The 20,059-nt window shown below is 48.5% G+C and overlaps 2 protein-coding genes across 2 annotated transcripts; one reads left to right on the forward strand and one right to left on the reverse strand.

Annotated features, from left to right (window-relative positions):
• Positions 1 to 2,039: 2,039 nt before the first annotated feature.
• Positions 2,040 to 4,162, forward strand: FOBCDRAFT_1954 (cation efflux protein). The gene is made up of 3 exons (XM_031181169.3): positions 2,040 to 2,351; positions 2,421 to 2,504; positions 2,567 to 4,162. The coding sequence occupies exons 1-3, from the start codon at positions 2,208 to 2,210 to the stop codon at positions 4,070 to 4,072; spliced, it is 1,734 nt and encodes a 577-aa protein (XP_031041937.2). The 5' UTR covers positions 2,040 to 2,207; the 3' UTR covers positions 4,073 to 4,162.
• Positions 4,163 to 4,503: 341 nt separating this feature from the next.
• FOBCDRAFT_210694 (uncharacterized protein) lies at positions 4,504 to 7,296 on the reverse strand. The gene has a single exon (XM_031181170.3). The coding sequence runs from the start codon at positions 7,112 to 7,114 to the stop codon at positions 4,676 to 4,678; it is 2,439 nt and encodes an 812-aa protein (XP_031041938.2). The 5' UTR covers positions 7,115 to 7,296; the 3' UTR covers positions 4,504 to 4,675.
• Between the last annotated feature and the right edge of the window lie 12,763 nt (positions 7,297 to 20,059).

Raw genomic sequence — 20,059 nt, forward strand, 5'->3', positions numbered from 1 at the left:
AATTATGGATGGGTGCCTTTGTAATGTTTCACATCATGATCAGGCGACGTACCATGTTAGGCCTCCCAAAATACTAACTATACCCAGTAACACTAGTATTTTGTTTCTATGTGCCCAGAGACGGACAGTCAGTCAGTTGTATTCACAATGGAACCAGGAGAATAACAATGCATTCAATTCTGTATGCATCATGAGGCGCCTGGCGCTTGTTAAAGACGGGTACGGGTGCGGGTGCGGGCCGTTGGAGGCGCTAAACGTCGTCAGCTCCACCGAGTGTGAAATCATGAACAGGCTGTAACTACCATACCCTACAGTTCCTATCTTACAATGCAAAATTGCTTGTAGCAGATGAAATACAGAGCATGCGATTCTCTAGGCTATTTGATTGTATATATCTAGATACATGAGTATGTGGCCCTCATAAGTTCCAATCTTGTGTTGTAACTAATTTGGCAATCCGTCATCAATTTTGGTGTCATGTTGGACAATGCACAGGATCGAAGCGCCAGTCCTATCGGTGATCATGAACAAAATGAATCAGCCAGATGAAAACAGCTTATCTCACGTAAAACTGATTTACCAACCGAAATAAGAATTTCTTATCATGAGATCCTGATAGAAAAACATACTATCAGTCCGGACTGTACGCCTTGCAGCACGGCTCGTATTCACTGCGCTGAGGCTTTGGGCGCAGCCATGCTAGGCGTGCCCCTTTCAATAGTTGGCATGTGCCGGACAAAGCTGAAAGACTGAGGCTGGCTGCATGGCTGGGTCAGAGACAGCGGTATCTAATGCAAGGAGCCACACAGAACGGTAAAGATGCGCAAAACAGCCAAGTGAACCAGTTACCGTGTAGCCACAATATGATATGTGGTTCGACAGTTGTCTCTCGGAAGAGCTGTAACCGTTCCGGGGATTTTTGCAATATCAACTGGGGTTTAAATAATTGTCGAAACCCGCAGCCCCCACGATTCAATGGATGCTCATCCAACGAGAAAGCTCAGATGGGGAACTTGAGCTGATGCTGTTTTCCTTGCGAGAGGTGGGAAAACAGGGTGGCTTGTTGGATACATAAGATACTTGTTAGGAGTGGAGGGTAGCACCTTAGGTTGGTAGTATAGCGTCGGATTGCACAATCTAATTGTGGCAGCATCAAACATCTGTCGGAGGTCTCAAAATAGTCGACTGCTAAGAAAAGGTTCACAGAAACTTCCCATGTTTCTAGTTTGCAAATGTTTCTCCATATCAATGGATGCATTTGTCTAAGTGAAGTGGATTGGATGGAACTACCCATTTACCGAAGTCGGAGTCAGCCCCAGTGGCGAACGGGTCTGTTGCCGAACCGGCTGACCGGGCTCTTCCTACTGAACTCTATTGGAATATATCCCGAACCGAGTATCTTTGACTCGAAGTCCGTCGTAACCAAACTTTGACTCGTAGGTAGTCGGACTAAGCTTATACGTGGTAACGTTTATCATAACTCGCTGAACTGGGTGCTAGGGACCCTGGAGAGTGCTGATTCACGGGCTAGCTGCCTTTAAAGAGCGGGCGCCGGAGTCGACAGTGAGCTAAGACATGCCGTTAACTAACGATATATAGCGCCAGCCCTGTCTCACCTCTCTAATGTTTCTTAGTAGAAACTGTCTACGCTAATTACGCTGCTAACTAAAAGAAAAGAGAACCAATCTGATCTAGGCTGGTAATGTATCGCCCGCAACCGAAAAAGCTCTGTCACCGTGTTAGTCTCGATCGTCGAATGCCGTGCCGTTTAACCATTGAATTGCCACTAATAAATGACAAACTATGCAATAAAATTAATCAGCTCTTTGACCTGAGCTTTCTTCGTCTCGTTGCTTCGAGCCTAATGTTTCCTTTCCTGTGACAATCTGTTGTACTGTATGACACGGGGATTTACATACCTGAGAAACATCTCTCACATCTGTGTAACCAGCCCTTGCTTGTCTCAGCCTGCAGCTCCTATCTCATCCCTGGTCTAGGGATCAGCAGCCTCCACTGTCGCATTCCGTCATCGTAACTAACCTAAAAGTCGCTGAAATCTCCTGCAGCCCGTGGCCATTTCACTAGGTTCCCCCTCCAGCTCCCGGGCTCTTTTTCTCCATCTTCAACACCAACAAACTTGACTTTCATTATCCTTTTCCCACGACAAGAGTGAGCACCCTCTTTGGTGCTTGTGTCATTTCTTCGCCATGGGTGTTCTTCAAAAGATGGCTTGGTCCAAGAGTACCAGGATCAAGGTGATGATAGCCATTGACACATTGTTTTTCCTCGTCGAGATTGTCTCTGGCTTCCTTGCCCACTCGCTGGCCCTCATGGCCGATGCTTTTCACATGGTCAGTCAATCGCATCTGTTTCGCGCTGCATGCGAATCGATGGATAGAACATCAGCTAACTCTGCGCAGCTCAATGATATCATCTCGTTGGTTATCGGCCTCTGGGCTGTGTCAGCCGCACAAAAGACTTCCACTGACGAATTCACCTTTGGCGTACGTCTTCCAAACCATCGCGCCCCCTTTAATGCTGATGCGCATGTCTAACTGTCTCCTAGTGGGTTCGCGCAGAGATTCTTGGTGCCTTTTTCAACGCCGTTTTCCTTATCGCCCTCTGTGTTTCCATCGTCCTCGAAGCATTGACCCGATTCATCGAACCCCCCGAGATCAACAACCCCAAGCTCATGCTCATTGTTGGTTCTGCCGGCCTGTTCTCCAACTTTGTCGGTTTCTTTGTCCTCGGCGGCCATGGCCACTCTCATGGACCCGGCGAGCACGACCACGATCATGATCACGGACATTCTCACGCCCACGCCCACGACGAGGAGGAAGGCAACGCCGGTTACCAAACCCAGGGCACTCTTGCAGACGAAAGTGGCCGTGCTGCTGAGGTTCTACCCGAGGCTGTGTTTCGCCGTGCAACAGCTTCTAAGAAGTCCAACGGTAAATCCAGCGAACAGCGACACAGCCGAGATGCATCCACACGAGGCCGCGACTATCATCGATCCGGTAGGAGTGGACATGCGCGTTTCGCTAGTCTCGATGACTTGAGCATTCACCCAGCAAGTTTCCGACAAAGCATCATCGAAGCAACGCGTGGTGAGACCAACGAAAGCACTAGCGAGAGCGAGACCGACGCCGAGAACTCTTTGATAATGGAAGAGGACGAGGCGCATGAGGAGTCACCTCTTCTCAAAGACGTTGCTAAGAAGGGTTCTTCGCTCGGTCACAATAGAAAAGACTCTCACTCTCATTCCCACTCTCGACGACCTAGACGAGACTCGAGCGTTCATCACGGCCACCACCACACTCTCCCCAAGAAAGCTGGCAAGAAGGATAGCCACGGCCATAACCACGCTGATATGGGTATGAATGCTATGATTCTCCACGTCATTGGAGACATGCTTGGCAACATAGGTGTCATGGTCACGGCTCTCATTATCTGGCTGACGGACTGGCCTGGCAAAGTCTACGCTGATCCCGCCGTCTCCCTGTTCATCACTGCTATTATCCTCAAGACCTGCATTCCTCTCACCCGAGGCACTGCCCGTGTTCTTCTACAAGCCACTCCTGAGCACATCAGCGTCCCTGAGATTAGACAAGACATCGAAGCTCTTCCCGGCGTTATTACTTGCCACCATATTCACGTCTGGCAACTCTCAGACACCAAACTTGTCGCTAGCATGCACCTCCAAGTGTCTTTCCCCATTGATTCTCACAGTGGCGAGAAGTACATGGAGCTGGCCCGTCGAGCTCGGAAGTGTCTCCATGGGTTCGGCATTCACAGCGCTACGATACAGCCCGAGTTCTGCTTCGATCAGAAGCACTCACACGATGCGGAAGCTGCTGCTCTGTCCCTAGACGGTCCTGCTGATCTCAACAAGGGTGATAGTTGCCTCCTTGAGTGTATCGATGACTGCCAGGCCCAGGGTTGCTGCCCTGCCGACTCGTCATCCAAGGCTTCGTCAACAAGACGATGTAGTGAATCGTCACACAGCGCCACTAGCCCTCATGCGCACGATCATGACCACAGTCACGATCACGGCAACAACCACCAGCACTAATCCACTACCTAGCACCTCGGGTTTTGTTCCGGGCTTTGCTTTTATGGTGTTTTGGCCCTTGGCACCCGCACCTATTTCTCTCTTTACTACATACAGCGGATAATTTCTCCTTGGTCTTTAAACTAAAAAGGGTTCGGCGTTCGATCGTGCGGAAAGATAGACTCTCATATGGGGTAGTCTTATTGTTGGGCAACATTTGGCACGAGAATATGTGGTATTCGAGAGGTAGATGGTACCTTTTTTTGTCTTGTACGATAGATAGCGGTAGGTATCACGCGTATTGAAATTTTCTTTGTCTTACAGCATCTATTCTCGCAGTCATTGAACATTTGTAGCTTGCGCTGTTGTGCTATTTCTTGAGTAAGGACGTCTAGTCGAGCTTTTCCTGCGTAATATGATATCGTTCCCAGAGGCACAAATAGTAATCACTAGCAATGCACGTCTGTTTATTTATTTATTTTGAAAATATCCTCGATGTGATACAAAACCGCCATTCAACGCCATTTTCCTTTGATGTGCATCTCGTCCCGATCTCTCTTTACATTTGATTATACTTAATGCATGACTCCAATCTTCTCATTCATAAGGGGCGTCAATCAACACCTACGCTTGCGGCGGAAGGATGAGCTCATCACGGCTACCGACTTCGACGACGCCTGCGTCACCCTTGAACAGATACTCCACGCGAAGAATCTTGTCCAAGCCCGGAGCTGGGTCCCAGAATCCTGGTAGGCGACTCTTGCGCACGCCACGGGGAATCACTAGGGCTGGGCCGCTGGAATACGATGATTCGTTGATAAGGGCGGCAACGGCGATTGTGACATCAGCAACTTGATCGCTTGTTGCGAGGATGCCATATTCATCAGGGATGCCGTATTTAGCATTGAGGATAACGAGACCACCAAGTGCCATCTGACGCTTCTGGCGACCCTCTACTGGATGTGCGAGGAGTGTTGTGATGTTGTCTGCCTCATATCTATGCCGAGCAATGGCGACTGGTGTCCCAGTTGAGGAGACATCTGAGCGAACGCGGCGGTGAGATCGTGAAACTCGTTGACGGCGACGATAGTTAAGACCAAGCTGCACTGCTGCAAGTCCAGCGAAGGGGAGGGCGCCAGCCCAGAAAAGAACACTAGATCCAAGAAGCGATCGTGGTGCTATGAGCAGAGGGACACTGAGACGCTGACCAAGGCGGGACCAGTAGACGGAGAGGTGAAGGTTGTGCAGACTTATGCCGACTTCAAGACCAACACGCGCGAAACGACCAACAGACCACAGATTGCGGAGGGCAAAATACTGGTCCTGGAATGTGTTGGAACAGAGCTCAGCCTCTACACGGGCTGCTGAGGGTAGACCAGGATCCAGGGATGTCGGAGGAGTTTGGAAAGGTAGAGTCAGGTCCTTGCTGTATCGGACAGCGCCGGCCAATGAAGTTGGTGTAGCGGATGCAGAGACAGCCCAGCTTCCATGCTTGCAAGAATTAATCTCGTAGTCGAGACCCCTAATACCACCCTCATCGCCAGGAGAGTCTGACGAGCCTGGTACAGGTAATCGGTCTGATGGTCCTGTTCGGAAGCCTAGTTCAAAGTTCGGGGTCGCTCCAGGGGCTTCGGCGTTAAAGAAGTCTGGACTAATTCTTGAGTGTTCAGAGAAAAAATGAGAGTATTGATTGGATCCAAAGCTCCAGTCACCACTGTCTGCTCGCAGGAATCCTGTTCCATGTCGCAGATTCTGGTAGAGACCTAGAGCAACGCGCGGTTGAATCGACGAGGAATCACGCGACGATTGTATGCTAGCCTCGGCTATGGTTGGTTCTGAGAATTTGGGGAGGAGAAAGTGGTGATAAAGACGGCTGGTGACGGAGAACTCTGGCAGAACATCTGACTCGAGCTCAACAGCTGTCTTGATCCACCTAAGCTTATCAGGGGACGGTGAAGGTGAGTGGTTCAGAAACTCTTGTCGATATCGCAGAGTGGCCAATGGAGCGAACTTGTTCTCAACGAGTTGCATGAGTCTCTGTCTGGTGATTGGTAGAGGCAACAGAGGTTGATATCGATCGTACAATAGTGATGTTGGTACCAAGGACAGATCCCGTGTGATGCTGTAAGTAGATCCAGTTACAGTCACAGTGGGTGTTGCGACTTGTATTCGAGGCTGTGGTGGACTCTCGATTGTCTCCTTCTCTTCCTTTGAAGCAAGACTTGCTAGTCGTGTTACTTGCGGTTGAAGGAGCTTCTGAAGAGCTGGTAGGTCGACTGTGACAGAATGACTGAGAGAAAAGTCAAGGATTTGCAGTCCTGAGGCGCCATTTCCCGACCCAGAGGCATCAAGTCGAATTCCCAGATCAGAGCTTGTCTGTATGCCGTTCTGTAACCGGTCCCAAACAGCCTCTTTAAAGGCAACCTCGTATTCTGATTGTGATGCGCCTGTCTCTTCGGCTTCCAAGAACTGGTCGAGGTCATACTGAGCTCGTCGCGCAGGATCAATGAGTGTTTCGAAAGCATCCTGAACACGGAGGAATTGCTGGTGAGCTATGGGGCGCAAATGCTCAGGATAGCTGTCCGGGTAAAAGAGGATAAACAGACGGTAGTATGCGCTCCGGATCTGCTGTTGCGACAACTCCGAAGTGTCTCGTGGGAGACAGAGAAGATCATAAAAATTGGTGTCCAGATCCTCTGCTCCAGGTGCTAGATCTTGTGTATGAGGCACAGGTCCGTAGCCACCTTCAGTTGAGCTCAAAGGAGCCTTCTCATCGAGGTCTGGATCTCCCGTCTCGGAAACACTCGTTCCACGTTCGTAGATCGAACTAGCATCATCGTCCCAGAATTCGAACTCCTGCTTTGTAGCAGCGAACTGTTCGTTGAGGGAAAAGCGAGATGGAGCAGCTCGAAGAGCCTGCGCAGTAGCTGGGGCGCCTGAAGACAGGCGGTGCTCGTCTAAGTTGGCTGAAGAGCGTACTGAAGAGTTTCTGGAGACGCCACGACGAGGACGAGCGCGGGGCACTCGAAGACTTTCGCGACGGGTGTCTCTGTCGTGGGTCATGATGTCTGATTGAGGGTGTTGAGAGGCAGACGACTAACTCTCCATTGAGTGAGGGCAGAATAGAGTGAGTAGACTATAGATCAAAACAGTAGAGAAGTCACCGCCTCGGACTGATGGCAGTGAGTAATTCTCCAATCACGATACACAAGAAAGCGGATGGCTCAGACAAAGGCCCCTCGCACGATCCCGATGTGGGTTGATCCATTGTTGGGAGTTGGAGAGAGCCCAGGTTAAGCCACTAATGTTGGCATTTACTGACGCAAACTGCAGGGGTCGTCCTTGAAGTGTACAGTGCAATTGAATACATTCATCATCTATCAAAGTCCGATTCTCGAACTTATGGAATAAAATAAGGCCATCGAAATGGCAACTACTGAGAGAAACAACACTTATATCGTTACATTTCTGCCAGCTGTTGCCAGCCCCATTCTTGGGTCTTCAGATCCACGATGCCCCAGTCTTTCCAGGGACTCATTGAGACACGATGAACATGTGGCAGGTTTAAGCGTGGATAGTAGCGGGGCATTCAATTCTATTGTTTCTGAGACTGCTCTTATTTTACTGGGAATTTTTATTAAATCATGTCTCTGATAAATGTCCGAGTTGGAGTCAGTTCGTGCTCACGTAGAAATGAAACATTGAGTCAGCTGGCTAGTTTCATTCTATATACCAGCCATAAACAGTTACTCAAGATCATCCATACTCCACATGTTCATCCATAGACCTTCAAACAACAGCGTTGCCAGGTCATCGTACAACTATTGTACCCACTTGAAATGACAAGTAACTTCCGATTACTATCTATTATCAGTGTCCTCGGAAATGCAGTGTCTCTTCATGGCATGACCGAACCCTCTGAATTTCGAACTGCCTGTGGAACGTAGCATCAGTGTTCTATAGCACGGTTCGCGATGTCATGCGTTTCAATGAGCTAAGCAAGGATTCCCCAGAGTCAATGATAACTATCCATGCCCTTAGCGGGCTGTATTATTGTTGAAACAAAACTTCCTGTAATGGGAGCCGCCCAAGTATTAGTATAATCAACTCCCTCGATCAACTATATGATATCTTAAAGGTCTATTAAAGATACCTCAGGGAGGAGGAAAACTTCTGACCTTGAACTCAAGGTGCCAAAAATAACTACCTATCCGCGTGGTCTAAAGGCCTACTAAGTTATGCTAAACTCCCCAAAGTCTCTTCATTATTTAGAATAAAGATCATAAGTTTTTTGCCTTCTCTGGGATCCTCAATGGATGATCTATTGGTATCGCTAGTACTAAAAACTTGCGTAAGACCTTTGACTTAAAATGAGTAGCAAAAAGTCGGCAACATGTTAAATGATCCAGCATCGGAAGGATAACTGCTCTCTATGGCAAGATTGTTTCAGTAAGGAGCCAGAGTTATATTCGGAAGATAAATATCAGGACCAATGGCACACTTATGGAATTAGATGGCTGCTATCTTGGTAAAACGTATTCGTACTACCACAGCCCCTTTTTTACAGTCTTGCTCAGGCCGTGGATGTTTAAACGCTTCTATTTGACCTTGCTTCAATCAGGCATTTCTCGAGTACTTTTTAACTAAGATTATGCCTTTTAAGAAATTTCTAAGCACTTGGAATACCGTAAAGTACAGCATGTATCCTTTCAAGAGCAAATGAAGACGAAGTGATCCCCAAGACACCTTATTCGTATTGAACTGCCGTCCAAGTGCTCTCATATACTTTAGTTTAAGTAGTCAAATCTCATGATCATCCATTGGGTTATGATGAGGTTGCAATGCATTAAGAGTCGCAGATTAGTCTTCACCCTGAATAGAGACTCAGGAATTAATCGAGATATCTTGCAAATCTATTGTCCTCAAGACCTGATAGTTCTCAGATTCGAGTTCACTAGCACTCATATTCATCTTCTATTGCGCCGCTATCAGTCAAAACGAAAAGGGGTCGTGGCGATCACAGTCAAGTATGAGTTGAGTCGATATAAGTCCATTCGTTCCACTGCCCTTGCCAGTTTGGTTCGAACTTCAGAGGAACACTCCAAATCTTCCGTACAGCCAAAGCGGTTCAGTCAGTGATTCATGTGTCTTGCACATTCGCGCTTCTCCAGTATGTCTGTTATGCGAACAGACTTCCTCCCTCATGACTGGCTACCGTTGCTGTAAAAGTTGTCGAGATCCAATTATGACGAATTCTATTTGCCTTCATCATTACTTTGAATAGGTATACTAGGGCTATATGGCTATCGTCTCGTCACTGACCTCTCTAAAGCCCCCTTGTCGGGAAGTCTTCAACCGACAATCATAACTCCACCCTCAGCCTCCAACAAAGCATCACTACACTTTAGAGAATATTTAGCACTGTAACTATATGCTCTTTAGGCGATTCTCATAAAGAAACACCTATCAAATTATATCCGATATTACTGAATTGCCAAGCCTTGTTCTTTAGGAATCTGCAAGGATCAAACTTTCCTGATACTCGCTCGTTACTAAAACATTCTTCCTAGGAACATAGTGTTGATAATGACCTGTTACTTAGATTTGTATCAAGTTAGCATCATCGATCACCTCAATCATGTCATCAACTTGTGCCCCGATGGCAGTGTGAGTTCAGTAGGGGATGACGAGTATGAACACAATAGCATACATTTTTATGTTGTCAAGATATACCCGCGCTCTCACATGAAGACTGCTACCTCATTCGAGAGAGTTTCCACGACTATAAGTATCTTGAGAACCGTAAAGACTCCATGAGAGAAGCTTTGCACGTTTGCTGGGACGAGAAGATGGTTGTCGTAAGATGTCGCCGTTGGAACTATGTTTAGTATGAAAGAGTCCGACATTTACAAGACTAAATTTCCCTTGGTCTGTTTCATATCTTTAACTAGATCTTGCCAATGTCTGCGGCTTCCCCTGTTATCATTCAACCTCTTCCCGCAAAGCTTGGCTAGAATGAGGTCGCCCATTCGATAACTTGCAAAGGAAGAGATGCTCTATTATGTTTTTAGTTCCGTCAAAATTGCCTTTCATATCTATAATAACTCAAGAGTACTCAACCCTAATGAAGAGATGTCTGCGAAGTAGGTCATGTAAGGGTGGCTTAACCTGAAGTTGCCATTGCTGTCGAAGCTCGACTCAGGGATGGAGATACTTCACCAGCGTACACAGTAACACTTGCACTGCACTTCTTTGTCTTCATTAAACTTAGAACGAGTTCAAATTAGGGGCTATGAAGCACAAGTACTATTTTGTAGTAATTGTAGCGCATCGTTCAGGTGTTCTGCGTCTCATCTGTACGATCCTTCAACTCCAACCTTAAATGCACCATGATGGACTACCAATTACATACGCAGCCCCTCACTGGCTGTAATATGCTTCACTACTCGATATTGTCTGTATCCGTATTAGTCCAACTCTACGTTACCTGTACCTGGGCTTGTGTCGTTCCTCTTGTCTGGCAAGCTTAGTGCAAAGACACTCACCAACTCACTTCTTCGTGGCGCCAGGGTAGTCCTTCAGTCCACGTACAACTCAGTCACCTCCAGTTTCATGTTCCAATATTCTCAGCTACGTCTGAAGACTTCTACTACCGCTTTTGGGTCAGGCTTCTAGGGACACATCCAAGTATCTGAAAGCACACATCCCCAAGTCCAAAAATTTGCTTAGACCCCTGAACAGAAGAATGATGGTTGCACCCAAAACTACATGAAAGCATGTAGACAGCGTCTATCACATCTGTCAAGTTATCAGTGTCAACTTTGACGGTGTCGATTGGGGCCACGACAACTATTCTCAGCGCTCCAAGACACCAATCACAGCGACGACCCAGCTATCGGGAGCAGCGCACAAGCCCTGACAAGAGAAACTCATGGCTGCGGCTTGGGTCGAGCTGAAAGAGCAGAAAATATGCAAGCTTTTAACCATGGGCGCTTCTCACAATGGCATTGGCCAGGCTGTACCCTGCTGACCAGTCTCGAACTGCAAGGCCGGTTGTCTGTCCCTGCGAACTTGTTGGCTGTTTCCTTTTGGCCTTCCTATCTTGTACATGCAGTGTCGGGATGATCAATAGAGCTCTCTGGGCGTTTCAACAGAGATGCAGCCTAACCTAGAGCTTGGGATTTTGATTCAAAGACCGAATGGAACGACTGATGCGCTGAACTGTAACAACAACCACCTGGTCAGAGATAAGTGATGGGCCAGGTTTACAAGCAACGGCCCGTGGCATACAGTACAGTCCCATCACAATCAAATAACGGGATCTTTTTCGAATCACCCGCGGGCCGGAGCGTCGAACCCGTCCATCCTTCTCGCTTGCCCTGGCCTCGAGGAGCGAATTGCTTAGGCTCTCTCGATACAAGGGAGCCGCGCCGTAACACCTGGAACCGCCGATGCCAGGCCCTTGTGCGAGTTCAGGGCATGTTTCCCGTCCGTTGTACGAGACACAAAAGCCCTGGTACTACCTTATTCTGTGTACGACGTCGTACAGCGGCTCGTGAACGAGTTCGACAACATGTGCACGCTCAGGTCGCTCATAACGGGCGGCAGCCTGCAATGCGAAATGCAAATCATCCGTAGCAGAGTGACCCTCGAATGACTGGCCGACTTCGCAGCAGCGAACGCACGCAGCCCTACAGAATATGCTGACAATGTATCAGATTAGGGGTTATGTTGGGGTTGCTGTAGCCAGGGTTGTAGCGAGATGAAGGCCAGGTCAGAGAATAGCAATGATTGTCCACCAACACACATAGTAAGCAAACTGGGCCCTGGAGCATCTGTGTCACTATCACATTCAGGGAGACAGACGCTCAAAGGACCGAAATTGACCTACCTACGCTATTGTTTGCTCGGCCTAGCTTCAGTTGAGTAAGTTGAAGCATCCATGAAAAACACCGCAAATGAGCAGATTTCCAAGATTTCGATATCTACATCTCTTGGCAGTAAGAACTGGCAGAAAACAATCGCCGATTGAGACGAGAATCGTATGCATGCGGGTCCTGTGCTGTACAGTAGTATAAGTTTTAGCTGCTTAATGTACAAGGATTGTTCAGAACTGTTTCAGCTGCATTTACCCAGAAGTGGCATATCAACAAAGAACCCTTCTGGCAGACGAAAGAATGGTATCAAACTCATGATAGCGTGGCCATATCCTTATTCTCAATTGGGTCCAGCAAGTAACTTCTAGGATCATGGGTAAAGAGAAGCGTCAAAACAAAGAACCAACAAGTAAAAAAGTCAGCCACAGCAGGCTACGGTGCGTCTTAGAAGTCAGCCCGCAAGTCGACATGGCGCCATGTATGTCGCAAAGGGAGGGGAAGAGTATCGGGATCCTGGTTATCCTATCGGAGATTTCAACAATTCGGATATCGATCTTTCCGATACACGGTTTGTTTGTTTACTCGAGTCAAGAGTGTCAAATCAAAAGTCGTGTCTCTGTAGATAGCTTCAGAATAACCTGTTGAGACCCATGCACAGTCACATCGTGGCGCAGCGTACATATTCGATGCATGCATAGCTCGGCGCTGAATGCGAACAGATCTCTGCCTTGCAGAACTTGGTAAACAACTCGATGCCCCTCTTGTCGGTATAGCAGATGTCCTCTTGTTAAAAAGCGTCATTGTGTTGTCAATGATAGCGCAAGCCACAACAAAAGCCTCAAGCCATTCCGCGTGCTAGAGCGCGCCATTGATCCGGGTATGGAACCCTCCATAACCAAAAACAGCAAGCAACAGGTTGAAGAATCCTCTGCTTTGAGTATTGATTGAAGCTTGTGTTCGATCTGAATGCTTCACCTCGGTCCACTCGGCATGAGTTGAGCTATTTTGATACAGGCAAGTTACATCGCACGGTAATAGAGTTGATAAAATAACATGGGGTATCGTGGAATTGGAAACAATCAAGAAAACTAGCGTTGACAACGCACGTCCTGGTGTTTGCTGATACGCAGGCGCCTTGCAAAACACCAATGGGCAAGTCGTAGATGAGCTGATATTGAGGTATTAGTCTCCTACCCTGAGCCTTGCTAGCTCATCTCGAAGTCGAGGTCTCGTTGACAACTGGCTGGAGAGCACAACTTGTAACTATTCAACTCACTCGTCTCTCGTTTGAAGTGATTCTTACCTTACTGAGACCGTACAGTCAAGGTTGTCTCTGTATAGGGTTCGAGACTTTGAAGACCTCATCCACCTCTCCGTAAACCGAAACATTTCATGATTCTTAAAAATCCTTGAACTTGATCGACTTGACTCTCAAATCGCGATCAATATCCCCACAAGAACCCAGCCTGCAAAAGTTGCGGGGATGAACCAAGACGACGAACCCGTATGACCGCCGCACGAGCCCCAGCTCTGAACAGGGGCCCCGACCAAAGGCTTCGAGTAAACCAGATCGCGAAAAAATGGCCCCGATTGGGATTTTCTTCCGCGATCACGAACTTGGTTTTACCTCTTAATCTTGCCACATATGCGGCCTATATTCAGTCTCATATCCAAGTTGACCAAGCTCCGCGGGACGCCGAGGTGACTGAATAATCCTTTGGTAAGACAAATCAACATCAGTCTTCGGCCTCGGTTAGGCCTTTGGTGGCTGTTGTTGGAGATTCCAGCTTGGCTAGTTTCCCGATTTGGTGTCTCAAAAAGCAAACATGAAGAACTCGTTGACCAACCAGAGGTCACAAACCAATCTCACCATCGATTCCGAACAAGGCCATGCCCTGTCAATTGTCCCAGCACCATTGTTCGCTCGCGAATCAATTGGTGATCTTATTTACGGCTTGTTGACTTTGGCCAAGTTTCCCGAACCAGAATGTTCCTTTCGGTCGGTCTTATTCCGGTAGCATCCGACAGCTGAAGATCGTCTTCTAGGTCGATCATGTACATCATGTTGACAATCGGTGAATGGCGCACTCGTAAAGTGTCGCGTTGTCGAATCTGCACCCTGTTCGTAAGATTCTCATCAGATTACAGATCAGCCATCACGACAGACCAACGGTATCAAGCCATTCACATGCACTGCATGGATCTACAGAGTGGGCATGTTCATGTCAACAACCGACATGTCGATTCTCAACGCTGATAGGACGCTCGGTGATGGCCTTCCTCACAGCCTCCCACATCCAGCTGACATCTTGAGCCATTAACCTAACTTGGTTAAGGGAACATCAATCAGCAACAGGACGTAGGGCAGACTTGCAAGCGAAGCGGCGGCTATCAACCTAAAGCGACCAGGGGTCGATCCTTGGAGACGAACCATTGACTGCAACTCGTCGTCATGAAAACGCAGGCAGCGAGAAACCAAACCTCATTGAGACTTCTCACTGGATGGTCGGTTCTTGGCCTTTGGTTTGAGATCCAAGATCGTGGTTCATGGTCAGCAAAATGCCAACCTGGTCACTCGCATATGCCTCTTTCGGATGCAGAACACATCCCACTCGGTGTTTCTGAAGCTTATCTCCATGTTTATTGTTTATTGTTGTTTTAAAACTCAATTCGCGCGCGATATAAATTCATCGTCCGCGGCAACATAACGAGGAGACAATTATCAGTGTATGCCTTGCTTGGCATGTGATGTGACAGAGCCACAGAGGGGCATGATAACTTGGAACAGTAATCTTGGTAGCTTGCTGGGCAAAGGTTTGTTCCTGGCTCAGTCTGGCAGGGTTTGGTACCGTGACCTCTTGAAGACACGTCCACTCGCCGCCACTTGACGGCAGACGCGAAAGCATGAGGACATCGACAACAAGAGGTGCGGGGAAATTTCGAGTGAGACTGGACCGTAGTCCAAGCTCTTCTGGTGTAGCAGGTGTATCAGATTCCACGTTACACACATTGTAAGCGGGCTGCCCAGATGGTCAGACCAGCCAATGATATCGCGTAATCGCATCCCCGCGAAACTAAGATTGCTGTGGGCGCTACCCTGGAGGAGCAGCAGAGACACATGGCTTCCTTGCAAAACTTGACGACTTCGAAAGGGTCCATTGAGACACTACTGATGGAATGCCAACCCTGGCATCAATCTCACATAGAGACAGGGTAAAAACAATCATATGTCGCATCCTCTTGCACTCAAATAAACAATATGCCCAACAAGGTGAAATCAACAACCGCCATAGGCAAGAATGGATCTGAAACATGAATGAATATAATGCAATAAGATAGTCCATAGGCACCAACTTTTCCCGTGAAAAGGGGCGATGGTTGACCTCAACCAAGACCGTATTGCTTTGTCGGTGGCAGTGACTCAGTAAGAGGTTTAATGTATGGCCTGGTATCAAGGTCCACTGGACCTGTGGCCAAACCTAGTTGAGTAGGCAACGTGAGGTTATCACAAGATCTCTTCCGGATCAATCGGTATTCTGGAACCTTTGAAAATTCCTTTCACTGGCGGTTGCCGACGGTATTTGACAAATAACAAATATTCTTGCGGAGACTTCGACACAAACTGCCGAAGGTGTCTCTATCGCCGTCAATCGGGGCGTTCAAGCTGGAGCATTACGAGTAACACCGAGGACCAAGGATAGTTTGAGGGCAGCTTAACGTCGGAGACGCTGTGCGAAAGAGGAGCAAGAGAGAGTTTTTCAAGTAAGAGGCGGAGCTTTGTATGAGGGTGATCAGAGATTTCGTCTCATCGCCATAGCAATTGATAAAAAATTGCAAGGTTGGGTTTTTTTTTATTTTACCAAGCGCCGTGAAACCCGTGGTGATGTATTTCCGACCATCCTTGGCACTGCATAAAGTTGAAAGTCAAGTGGGTATTATGGTTCCTTTTTTTCCATGACTTTTTTTTCCTTGCATGGAACCATTCAGATGAATGCATTCGGTTCCCTTAGAGGCGTCATGGATCCAGTTAGCCTGGTTCTTTAACCTTGCGTCGCTGTGGTGAAGAAGCGAGGGATGGACACTTATCGAATTGACTGGGCCTAGGCCGCTAGGAAATGATTCTGCCGACAGCCAAGCCAAGCCAGTATCCGCATAAGCACCAGTCACGAGACACAAAACGGCGCAGCGGAGCTATTGAGGCGTGCACAAGAGACGAGATGAGCATGTATAAAAAAAAGAGGAGAGTCTAGAGAGTCAAGAACAGGCTTCTTTCGCGTAAAAATGGACCCTGAAGGTACCGTATCTTAGCGCGTCACGACCCGACGTGTGGGGGGGACGCTACGCCAAAACAAGAATGGCTGCTCGGGTGATTCAGCCTCATTTCACTCAGAAAAGGAGTCAAGTGTGTCGTCACTTACGCGGGTAGCTCCGCTTTGTGGAAGGCTTCTGGAACATTTGCGCCTTAGCGTCATTTCAAGCTGGGGCCTGGCACGTGCATTCGTGTCCATTTTGTGCAAATCTGGACCTCGTTGTGGATAACCTCAAATTGCAGCGTGGTCGGGGACGAGGATGGAACCTCATGGGGTACAGCAACAGTACCACTCTGTCGGTCGAATCAACCCTATCGTGAATGGATCTTACGTACTGTAGACGGCAGACGGCACTTGTTGAGCGTATGAGGGGCTCTGATTCCATCGCCGCGGGCCGGACTGCGGGAACAAGAAGACGAAGAAAAATCCACTACGAACCACTTGGTGACATGCGCCAGTCACAGAGGTCCGGGCTTCAATCCTCGGATGGCAAAGATCTCTCCCACGGTGCCGTCTCGGAGAGTGGATGTTGAGAGTGCACACCAACGGGAACGAGGCTGTTGATAACTAATTCGAGGGGGACCGCTTGTCTCAGGCGATGGATACCCGGTGTCTAGCCCGCTATTTGTTGGTCCTGGGCTCAATTAATGTGATTTTCATGGTCCTTGCACGCATAAGTAAGAACCGCAACATCCGCCAAGTGGAAAATATGTAGTCAGCAATTGCCGGCGGCGACAGCTTCATCAAGGAGAAAAAAATCTGCGTTCGGCGGTTTCTGCGAGGTGATGGAGTGGCCGATGCAGACTCCATCGTGACCAACCTCATGGGCGTGAGCATCTGCATATGATGATTTTTAACTTCCTTTTTCCCAAACTCCCCCTCACTGCGGTGAAGGTGGCTCCTCATCTCACGCGTCTCGCAGCAACCCATGTACGTGGAACGTGTTGCGAGCTGCAAATCATCACCAAAGCCCGCGCGTCTCTGAGGCGTCTTTTGGCGTTTATTTCATCAGAGACAAGACACGTTTAAAAAAAAAAAAGTTACGGGGCTTCGGAATGGGGGCGCGGGCAAGGGATGGGGTTGATCTTAAGTTTAGTTAAGGGTTCTTTGGTTCAGTGCTGAGCTACAGGCATTATGAGTGGTGTCAGCATGAGTATCAGCGTCTCGGCTTGGGCGTAATTCGTTGATTGAGCGGAGGCGGAGGCAGCAACGCAACACTATGCACCACAGCAGGGCGAAGCGAGGGATGATGCATCACCAAGAGAAACAAGACGTGGAGCCAGGAAACCAAGCCGATATCATGTCGTTGACGCCATAATTAAGCAACTCGATCCGAGACTCTCGTGTCTCGCACCCTTTCACCCTTAACTCTGCAGTAGCCACGGCACCGAGCCAACCTAACGCGCTCTCTCAGAGTCTTACCCCAGGCCAGGGGAAAATCAGAGCATGCCATGCCATCCATACGAGGTGATGACTCTTGGCTTAGCCCTGCTTCTAGAGTGCTTGCACATCCTGACGTATTGACGTGCCTCGAAAGCTTGCCATTGGCATTCTGCAACAGGTGATAGCACTTCTGCAAGCCTGCTGCAGGCGTGCCGTCCTTTGGGACTCGTTACCCGTGGTGCTAAGGATCTAATTGGAGTCGCCAGTAGTGTAAAAATGGAAACCGGCGCAACCACCTCACACCACCGAGGTTACTCGTGTGTGTTACTTTGACTAGACAAGTCCTCCTGAGAAGATTGCGGCTCTGTTCTTTTTTCATTTCCACAGTCTCACGGGAATATGAACGAGACCAATTGGTTTTAGCAGAGCGGAATTCGGGACCTAGATTGATAATAGAAGGGTCCGAAACACATTCTAGTCAATGTCTCATCTCTGTAGAGACTGCCGCTTCTCGAGAAGCAACTGTACAGCAAATATCGGATCTTGGTTCTGCTCTGCAAAAGACTCTTCCGAATTTGGTGATCCCTGAATTGGGAACTCGGAGAGTGAATGCGGGGCAGAGACTAGTTTCAAGCTTTCTAGACTTTAAATGGCAAAGTTTCAAGGCTCAATCGCACTAGGTTCCACGCCTGCTCCATTGATAGCTTGCCCTTCTCCACTGCTGAAGCTAAGATCCTACGTCACATTTTGGCATTTTCAAGGTCAAATGTGAGGGAGAGTTGAAACCTGCATCGTGGAGGTAGGGAAATGATGGGGAGATATGAGTTCAGAGAACAGAGCTCAAAGTTTTGTTGCCGTTTTGACATTTGCCTTGCTTCCAGCTGTGGATTGAAGACGAAATATTGAATTTAGTCAGACCATTGATGCACCTTGAACGATAAGTCAGCCACTTTGCTGGGACATGGGTAAGTCGGATCACAGCCAGTAGCGTACGGATACCGACCAAAGCACTAGGTTAACTTTCGAAAGGCCGTCAGTCGCGAATCTGGCACGTCTTAAGGACCGTGGTCCAGACAACTCTACCTGGCGGTTTGTTGTTGAAATTCAGGAACACGCAAAGCCACCAGCAGCCTCAATATCATCTGTTCCCCCTTGAGGATCGGCAGGGAGAAGTGGCTCATGCCGCGCCCGCGAGACGTGGCTTACCTATGCCGGTCTTTGTTCAGGCCTCCTTTGTTTTGTCTTTTGGTTGGTGGTCCGAAATTGGGCACTGAGCTGTCGCAGTTAGATATCTCAGCAATTGCGGAGGAAACATTTGAGATATTGCCAAGCGGGCAACAATTTCAGCCAAAACTATTCAATGCAATCACCTTTACGGACCCGTGTCCTCCTTCTCCGGAGTTGCTGTTCCTGGCGTGAGGGGTTTCTGAGGCCAAGTGATCATCTCTGGGCAGCTAAACAGTAGAGTTTAAACCATACTGAATTACGGATACCACTCCCATCGGTCTTGATCCATCAGAGTCAAGAGCAAAGCCAAGATCACCACGATCAAACTCTCGGACCCTAGGGAGGCACGTCATGATAGTTAAACCAGCCTCTTGACCATACGAATCGCGTGTCACATATGGGTTAATTCCTATCAAAGAATCATGATCAAGAAATAACGAATGAGGTATGGCAGACCCAGAAGCTAGAAGATCTACAGGTGGCACACCTTTGGTCATGGTTCACAGCCAGATCTGGATATCTTGACCCTCCGCGTCGGGAACAGCCAGGGGATCCTGGCCGGAGTTCCTGGGGCTACCCCCTCACTGGCATCAAGTTGGCGCATGTGAGAAGTGAGAAAAGAAGTGGTGACAGAAACCCCCAAGAAAAAAAAGAAAAGAAAAGAAAGCTTCGTATGAGATCAAAGTTCGATCAGGCTATTGCCTGTCTGATCGGGCTCAGAAACTGACGATGGCCTGGAAAGCCTCATTTCCAGCACCAACACCATCGCCCTTACCTTGACTCAATCACTGTCTCTGCCTTGCTTCAGTTGCAGGTTACATGTCAGATACTGTCGATCCAACTGTGCCCGTTGCACTTTGAAGTTTTTTGTCAATTCGTGCAGCTGTGCAGGGCTCTTGACGCTAAACCTAGCTCGCCCTTCAACTTTGGGTTTCCTTTTCCAAGCTCTCCCGTTCGCCCAGCCACCTGGGTCCGGCCTAAGATGCGCTGACTCCAGAGTCTCATGAAATGCGCGTCTACGCCGTCTCATTGGCTCTCAGAAACTGCGTCGCCATTTGACGCGGGCGCGTTAATAACGTGAGCGCGAGATGGACGGGTTAATAAAGGGGTGCAGGTCTCGTCCTGAGCAGACGTGTATGTGATACTTTCCGGCTTTCGGGCCCATTTGCGAGTTTTGCTTCCTCATATGGTCGTGTGCTCTCGGCGTGTCT

This window comes from Fusarium oxysporum, chromosome I (genome assembly GCF_013085055.1).
Source record: "Fusarium oxysporum Fo47 chromosome I, complete sequence".
NCBI lineage: Eukaryota > Fungi > Ascomycota > Sordariomycetes > Hypocreales > Nectriaceae > Fusarium > Fusarium oxysporum.

Excerpts from the sequence above, each read along its gene's own strand:
- FOBCDRAFT_1954 (XM_031181169.3), top strand. The coding sequence starts at position 2,208 with ATGGGTGTTCTTCAAAAGATGGCTTGGTCCAAGAGTACCAGGATCAAG. Across the intron at positions 2,352-2,420 it reads TGGCCGATGCTTTTCACATG|CTCAATGATATCATCTCGTT; the intron begins GTCAGTCAATCG and ends AACTCTGCGCAG. Across the intron at positions 2,505-2,566 it reads CTGACGAATTCACCTTTGGC|TGGGTTCGCGCAGAGATTCT; the intron begins GTACGTCTTCCA and ends ACTGTCTCCTAG.
- FOBCDRAFT_210694 (XM_031181170.3), bottom strand. The coding sequence starts at position 7,114 with ATGACCCACGACAGAGACACCCGTCGCGAAAGTCTTCGAGTGCCCCGC.